Source organism: Chenopodium album, chromosome 23 (assembly GCF_948465745.1).
Source record: "Chenopodium album chromosome 23, dcCheAlbu1.1, whole genome shotgun sequence".
Taxonomy (NCBI): domain Eukaryota; kingdom Viridiplantae; phylum Streptophyta; class Magnoliopsida; order Caryophyllales; family Amaranthaceae; genus Chenopodium; species Chenopodium album.
The window spans coordinates 283,503-291,671 of NC_137856.1; the positions used below are offsets into that span (position 1 = coordinate 283,503).

The 8,169-nt window shown below is 36.4% G+C and overlaps 1 protein-coding gene across 1 annotated transcript; it reads right to left on the reverse strand.

The window, feature by feature from the left end:
- Positions 1-48: 48 nt before the first annotated feature.
- Positions 49-5,167, reverse strand: LOC145608049 (O-fucosyltransferase 1-like). The gene is made up of 9 exons (XM_081663653.1): positions 4,980-5,167; positions 4,735-4,894; positions 4,242-4,320; positions 4,061-4,131; positions 2,910-2,998; positions 2,533-2,656; positions 2,139-2,422; positions 1,775-1,904; positions 49-1,201 (listed from the first exon to the last, which is right to left on the reverse strand). The coding sequence occupies exons 1-9, from the start codon at positions 4,985-4,987 to the stop codon at positions 590-592; spliced, it is 1,557 nt and encodes a 518-aa protein (XP_081519779.1). The 5' UTR covers positions 4,988-5,167; the 3' UTR covers positions 49-589.
- Positions 5,168-8,169: the final 3,002 nt, after the last annotated feature.

Below are 8,169 nucleotides of genomic sequence, written 5' to 3' on the forward strand. Positions count from 1 at the left end.
CGCACACTCAGAGGGTACAAAAGCTTGATAATCCAATTATCCAAAGCATTACGGAGTACAATATTAACTTATAATTAAAAAGAATAACACTATATTAATTTGAAAATGACATTGTTACAGTACTCAGAGTTTCATACGAGTAGTTAATAACCGTCATTGTAAACCTTAGAAGAAGTAACCATGCCCACCTCTACAAGAGGGATACGAATAAGTCCCACAAACCCACATCTTCAACAAACAAAAGGGGTTGTAACCCTTCTGTTGCCCCCCTAGGTCCCTATACAGAACAATTACACAATTCTGATTGACAATTTTAATTGCACATATTTGATCGGTTGATCGTTAGCAATAATTTCCCTTTCCATTCATTCCTCCAGACATACTCATACTAACTGCTTCCATATTACGTAAGTATACTCTGCTCGGGAGAGCTTCATCACCTATATCCCACCTTTATTTTTTTACACTAACGCAATGAGAAGTAACACTTTCTAAGATAACCTATTCGTGTAGAAATGATCCTATTGAAGAACATCGCCCAATATTCTCTGCTGATTTCAGTAAGTGATTCAGACAAAACTTTCATCTCTCAGCGCTTTGAAACAGTCAAGTTTGATTCAGTTGCTGAGAAATCACTGAGGCCCTCACTCTGTAATCGACTATGTAGTGTCTCCATATTGTTTTCTGGTGGGCATTTATTAGCAGGATTCTTGGCTGACATCTGACAGAAGCATTCAGGCCATGAATTAGTGTAGAATGATTCAGGGGATATCCGCTTATGCGGACCACCAAAACTTGTCTTCGCCATTACACTTCTCACAGCTTCTTCAAAACCAGCAGAGCGCCCCTTTTCTCGGTCAATGAAAATTGGGGCAAGAGCTTTCCTGTCTGGCCTGATTATTGTTCGAAAACCATAGTACAGGCGGTGGCCCAAAAGATTGTTTGCAAAGTTGCTTGGGCCATCATACGTGGGCATAAAAATATCTGCAAGGAGGCAAACCATGTAATCCACAGCCGACCCCAGCATACCCCGTGTGTTCTTTTTGAGCTGCCCTGATGTATCAACAGTGCTGTGGTTTTCAAGATGTGGGAAAAGAGACCTAAAAGGTTTCATGAAACGCTCACCACCATAAAGGTCACCGGCTGCAAGATAGATCCTGGTGGAGTTGTCAAAACCCATTGCACGAAGAACAAGACCCACCTGCAACATAGTGACCACAATTACCATAATAAGATTAGAAAATCAACAGCAAAGCTCCTTCAATGGGTATGATGGGATCGCAGTTAGCAAGAAATTTCACTAGAAACAGGCACCAAAAATAAATGCATCACAGTACAAGAAAGGACAGAACGTCTGAACAGCTCTGAATGCAACGAAAGGCACTTAAGCATTTTCCTGTGTATGTTTTGTGTTTGTGAGAGAAAGGTGAGCCATAAAACAAGATTAACAAGACTACTTACTTACAGGTTTAAGGCATTAGTCTATCTTTCAGCTAGGAACAGGGACACAACAAATTAAGATACTGACAGAAGAGTACTTTAGCATGGTAGTCTCTTTAAACTTCTAGTCTCAACTAAGAAGTTCTATAACAAGGCCATAAATTGAAGCCTCTCAGATGCAAAAAAAATGATGGTTTTTCTCAACATTAGGACATGAACAATGACCTCAGAGAACTTTGGCATTTTTAATTTATTTATTCTACACAAACATTTTTAAAAGCAAAGGGGTAACAAAAGAAAACAATGACAATGAATAGACGGAGTCATAATATACCTCTTCTGGAGTCAAAGGACATTTTCCAATTGCACGTCTCTCATCATATACAAGTTTCTTTGGGGCAAAATTCTTCCCCCGATATTCTTTCAGTTCCTTCTGCTCCTTGGGGGAAAATATATCAAAGCACCTGGACAATATTGGCCCAGCATTTAAATAATGGTCATTTAGCAGTTAATCTTTTCCAACAATCAGAAATTAAAAAAAATAAATAAAATTAAAAAAAATAAATAAATAAAAGTAGGTACATTGACAGCCTCCAAGCCAATTAAGCTCTATATGTAAATGAGGGAAAAGACCAGTAATCAGAAATCCCACCAATGATATTCATCATATAGTGATCCTCAACAAGCGCGGGACTTACCCAGCAAATGACAGCATATCCATCTCAAATCGAAGATGTATTGCCATGAAGCGACCTTGTGCACGTAGTCTGTTCACTATTGCATGGCTCAACTCCATTATATGAGGCTTAAATCTGAGAGCATGATAATTTACTCTGCACCGTAACCTCTGATATTCAGCATTGTCGATTTCCTCAGCCAAACGATGAGAGAAGGGGGTAAGATATATAGCACCATGTTCCTTCATCTTCTCCAAAGCAGTGGTTGTATACCAACTGATGGGCGCATCTCTTGGAGGGTTCATCTATATTAAAAAAAAAAAAAAAAAAAAAAAAAAAAAATGACACAAGTGTATATTGTATAAGAGCAACTATTTTGATTTCACATAAGAAAGCAATAAAAAACTAAAAGTACCTGAAAAGTTTTCATCTTCTTGGTCTTTCCATTTTTGTGAATCTCTGGAACACTTTCAACAATTCGCACATCATATCTCAGAGTTCTTATAAAATGCTCCACATCATAGATACCTTGAAATCCACTGTATTACAGTTTCAAGAATTACATAAATGCAGTTCACACAACAAAACCGAGAGAGAAGGGAAGAGGCAGAGGATATAGGGCAAAGTGAAACAAAGAGTTGAAAATAAAAAAATAACCCTTGTCAACCCTTCGCTCTTACAATTCTGTTGTCCAAACAATGAATAGCCTTTTTTCACACTCCCCTTTGTTATCTGTTCCCTTAATAAATCTAAAAATTTGTTTAGGCATAAAGTTGACATGAAGATACAAACCTGTCATCATGCCAAAAGGAATTGGCATCCAACTCAGGTAATACTAGTGTTGCATTCATGATTCTAGCAGCAAGAACAGCATTACAAATCTACAGAAGATAAGGCCAATTGTTAGGTAAAACAGAGTAACATCTTGCTGAAAATACAGGGGAATTCTGGGTAACATCACATAAAATAGACAGGTCATGGAGACAAACCCACACTTGTGCATTATTAAATAGACAATGGAAAGCAACACGGATCACAAAAATGCAAAAAATCACTTTTTAGAAGTATCTGAGCACAAACTTAACACAAGCAATTTAATATGATGACGGAGCCTAACCCTTTCATCTAAGTAACCTACAATATGCTGGCGACTTTGACTTACCAACTTCAGATCAATGTAGATGCATTACCAAAGCCAAAAAATAAATAAAGGTAAAACACCAGCAATAAATTAGATATTAATTCATTAGATATCCCACACGAACTTTTAAGAAATATGAATCAATGACTCAATGTCTTCTTTGGCAATTTTGAGTTTATAAAGTGTTGAATAATCAAGTTAAAAACCCAAATTTCTCAAGGGAAAACCACCTACAAGTTAGTAGAAGATACACAATAGTAATATACAAATAAATTTCTTGCGACATATGCGCATGAATACTCTCAATTTATTCCTTAGTAGTAAAACTAGAATCTAAGCTATTTAAGAAGTAGACTCTTAGGAGCCCTCTCTTCTAGATAAAAACTAGACATCATTCAAAAATTGCTTGGTGCAATGCGCTACCAATTCATTGCCTAGAGCCATTACCTAATTTAACAATTTCTATACTAACATCCAATTATCCAATATTATGTAATTCTTTTAAAGAGTGAAGTATCCCTTTGATGTTTATTAGAAACCCACCTTAGCTTTATTCAGGAACTCAGGAAGTCCTATCACAAAACATCAAAGTAGTTTATTATGTTAACAAATGTGCATGTGAATAACTAATTTTGCTAGGTATGTAATCAGCCAGCAACTAAAAGAATTTTTTAATGTTGAAGATATCATAGAAGTCATAATTGCAAAACTATCAAAAACCAGAAATGCAAAAGAAAACTATCCATTTCTAGAGAGGAAGCATGAAATTGAACGAAATAAAGTCAATGAAGAGGATACTTACTGCAGTTCTCTGCTGATTCAGACCACCATTGCAGCGAACACGCAGATACCCATTTGTCTTAGACGGGGGAGCTACAGCATTGGAAATAGGGGTGAAGCAAATGAGTAAATGTAAAGGAGCACATTGAATCCGATATTAAACTAAATCTAGTCTCATTATTTCACTAGCAGAAAAATCTTACGAGGCCAATCAGAACGAGGGGCAGAAGAAGGTCTCCAGCCATCAGAAGGCGCAGTTTGCCAAAGATCCTCCGTATTTATCTAATAAAATAGAAATGCAAAAGCACCAATTCTAAGTTTCAGAAACCTTTACCAAGCAAAACGGTGATCAAAAATTTTATTAACTTGGTTTCATGATGTAAAGAAGGGAAATAAAATCAGTGTCCATTCGCCAATCCACAAAATCATCAGATTTATGCTAGATTATAACCACATTATAGTCCCTCGAGTCATCGCAGTAAACTTGGGTTGCTCTTAGATATTCTAGCTGTAAGTATGCAATCAATTGTGGGTCATGTTTATCCATGTTGAATTAATGCATCTTATATTGGAATCCCCAATCAATAGCTGAGCAATTAACATTTTAAAAATGAATAATACGAAGTAGGTATCAATAACCAAATTGATGCAAAAATACGAAAATGTTGGAAGGAAATCAATTCACCTGAAACTGACCTCGGTTCTAGTGGTAGATCGGATAGTGGACCTTGAAGTGAAGAGAGAGAAAGTGCAAATGACGAGAACAATGGCGGCAATTATCAGCTTCCCAATCATCCCCTTCATTATTCCACTCCATTGCTTCAGCTGTCGTCTTCTCTGTCCCATTTCTGCTGCCCTAAAACAACGATTTTGATCGAAAATTAGAATTGCAGAAACCCAGCAATTTATACAGTAGAACAAATTCCAGATCTACATCATACCTTCTCATGCTCTCAATTTGAAAGAGCTAGGGTTTAAATTTGGAATACAAGTGATCCAGCGTTGGACTTTGTGAGGAACTCAGGAACTGTCAGTCTGGCGGTGAAATCGGGTTAACCCGCTCGTCTTGCAATGGGAGTATAGGACACTTGCTCCTGACTCCTGAGTCTTATTTGGAAACGACTTTTCAATTAGTGGATAGTGCTAATCGCTCAAATGGCCTTCCAACACATTAGGGGAGGCATGGGAGTCACCTCGACATGTTTTCTTTCCGTGTCTAAAAAAAAAGTCTAAAATCAATCAAATTTAAAGACTATAATCCGCAGTTTCTGCCCAAACTCGGTAAAAAAGTTCAAAAATAAACCGAATACGTGAGGTATCCCACAAGATCATATAAGTTGGTTTGGAACAAAAAAAATTCATATTTATAGGCATACAAAGGCTCGAGAATGAATATTTTTCACTTATGTGGCGAAGACCAAAAAAGCCAAATCGACCGTTTAAAGGCAAGTGGATGGTTCTAGCTACTCAAGTGACCTATTGAGGTGTTACGGGGTCCAAATTTCATACTAGCAACCTCGGCATGTTTTTATTCCGAGTCTAAAAACGACCAAATTGGCCAAATTTGAAGGCTATAAAGCCTAAAATCCACCCTTTTATGGCCAATTTTGTTTTCAAAATTGAATTGAATGTTTAAACTAATACATATGATACAAAAAACACTGGACTGTTGCGCGCGTAGGACAATTAGTAGTGTAAAAATCAAATTGTGCAACTATTAAAAATAAACAGAGTATGTATATACTTTAGGTGATTAAGTTTCTGACTCCTAATTATTTTTTCTTTATTAATATAATTGCATGTGCATAATTGTTTTAGCTCAAGGTGACTAAGTTATTAAACCTTGGTGATTATATTTATGTTCCCTATTTGATTTTTTCAATCAGAATTTTGTCTCCTAATTATGTTTAATGTGATTATCTCACAATAAGTCAATGTAGAAACAACATTTAGGGAAGATAAGATTATTATAACGAGGGCAAATTTGATAAAAGTTACAAAAGAAACGACTTCATTGAAAACGAGAACAACAAGCTAGTTTTAAAAATTGATATTGGCCTCCCATGAATCAGCTTAAGCATTGAAAATTGGAATGAAGTTTGTAATTAGTGGTTATATTCTTCTAATGCTAATTCTAAGTACATTATTATTGTATGACTTGATTCATTTTTACTAAAAAAAACTCCAAGTCGTCATAGTTAACTAACGAGTGACGACATTATGCATTAACATGTGGGTTAAAGAGGTAGCAACACTTTTGCATGTTCTAGGATATAAAAAATAATAGGTCTCCGAACAGGCGAAATCTCTGAATAGGAGCATAATAAAGATCAACAGAAGATTCGATTCACGTATCGTGCACCTTGTGGTAGAATGAACATAAAGTACTTAGGGGCCGTTTAGTTCACACAAGGTAAATTGAATGAAATGAACAAAAGGAATGAAAGAGAATGGAATGAAAGTATGAAACCCTTTCCAAATAGGATGTTGTTTTGTTTGCAAAACAAATGTAATCACCACCACCATCCCACCACCCATCTTTCCCACTTGGAGGGAAAAGGGTGTGAAATTAGGCAAAGTGGGGTGTAATTAAGAAAAAAGGGGTCATGTGTGTCGCACATGTTGTAAAACACGTGGTCAACACCGGAGAATGGTGAGTCAACGTCCGAAAGTGAGTTTTGGCTGTCTTGAACAAAAAAAAATTTTAAAAGGTTTTCTTTGGCCAAAAAAATTTTAAAAGGGTTTTTTTGAAAAAAAAGGTCCCTTTAAAAAGTTTTTCCTGACAAATTTTCCAAATAATAATAATAATAACATTCTTATTTTAATAATTTTATTTAGTTAGTTAGTTATGACATACTTTGTGTAATTTTGAAAATAAATACAAAGAGACTATATTGAACTATAAGCTTTATTAGTTACAATTATTCATTTCAATTTTATATTTTATCATTAACACTTATTAAATAAGTTTTATCTTGCATATATTTATAACATATGTCATAATTTCAACCTTTTTTTTTAATTTATATTACCATTTGTGAACGAAAAATTATAAGACAACTACACCAAAATAATTTTAGCACAAGTAAATAATAAAAAGATTAGTTCGTGTTATAAAAAAATAAAACAAAAATTAAGGCCCGTTAGCCCGCGGGCAAGCCCGGCCCGTTTAACAAGCGGGCATGGACAAAGTATCAAGCCCGCATAAAAGGGTTCGGGTTTGCTACATAAAGCCCGTTGGACAAAAAAATAAGCATCGGCCCGGCCCACTACCCGTCCAAGCCCGCAAATGATCACCTCTAGCACTAGCCTCGGCGTTGTCCCTGATTATTATTTTTATAGTTGTGCAACTGCTAATTTTTAAGAGCATCTAATAGTTTGTATGTAATATGTGCCTTCAATACTTTGTAGTATAATATTATTTATTGTGCAAAGTTAAAGCATAATTGACAATTAGTTTAGATGGTTAAACAATAATTTTTCTTCTAAGAGGTCAAGTGTTCAAACCTTCTCATCCATATTGTGGCGTATATAAGTTCTAAAAGTAGGTAGTATTAGTAACTGAAAAATTTGTTAACAATAATCCCAACTTTCACGTATTCGCTTTAAATAATCTCAACTTTAAATTATTTTTAAGGTAAAATTGCCGGGAATAATCCGACATTTGGCTCATCCGCCCAAAACAATCCCACCTTTCGATTATTTTTGAATAATCCGACCTTTAATGTCAATCTGCTTTAAATGGTCCCAACCGGTCATTTGACTTGCTATAGCAAGTTACATGACACGTGTCGACATTTAATTGATGGAAAAAATAAAAAATAAATAAAAAAGTTATTAATTAATTACCCCAACAACCCAACCACCTTCCATTTCCACGTAGCCCCACCAGCCCGACCACCTTCCACAGCCACGGCCACGCATCCCCACCCCCAAGCGCCACGCTGAACACCCTCTCCCTCCCCCTGAACCGCCGACTCTGGGTCCCCTCACCCTGAAACCACCAACCACCCTCAAAAACGCCTTCCCCCGTCCCCCTTCCCTACCCGGTCCAAATTCCGGCCGTTCCTCCCTTTGTTCGTCCCGATTCCAGCCCCCTTTCTTGATTTCAGCACTATCTCCTTCACCCGT

Bases quoted from the DNA above. Each gene is read 5' to 3' on its own strand.
- LOC145608049 (XM_081663653.1), bottom strand. The intron at 2,657-2,909 runs GTTTGTATCTTC...ACTGTAATACAG, and splicing joins TCCTTTTGGCATGATGACAG to TGGATTTCAAGGTATCTATG. The intron at 1,905-2,138 runs GTAAGTCCCGCG...AATATTGTCCAG, and splicing joins GATATGCTGTCATTTGCTGG to GTGCTTTGATATATTTTCCC.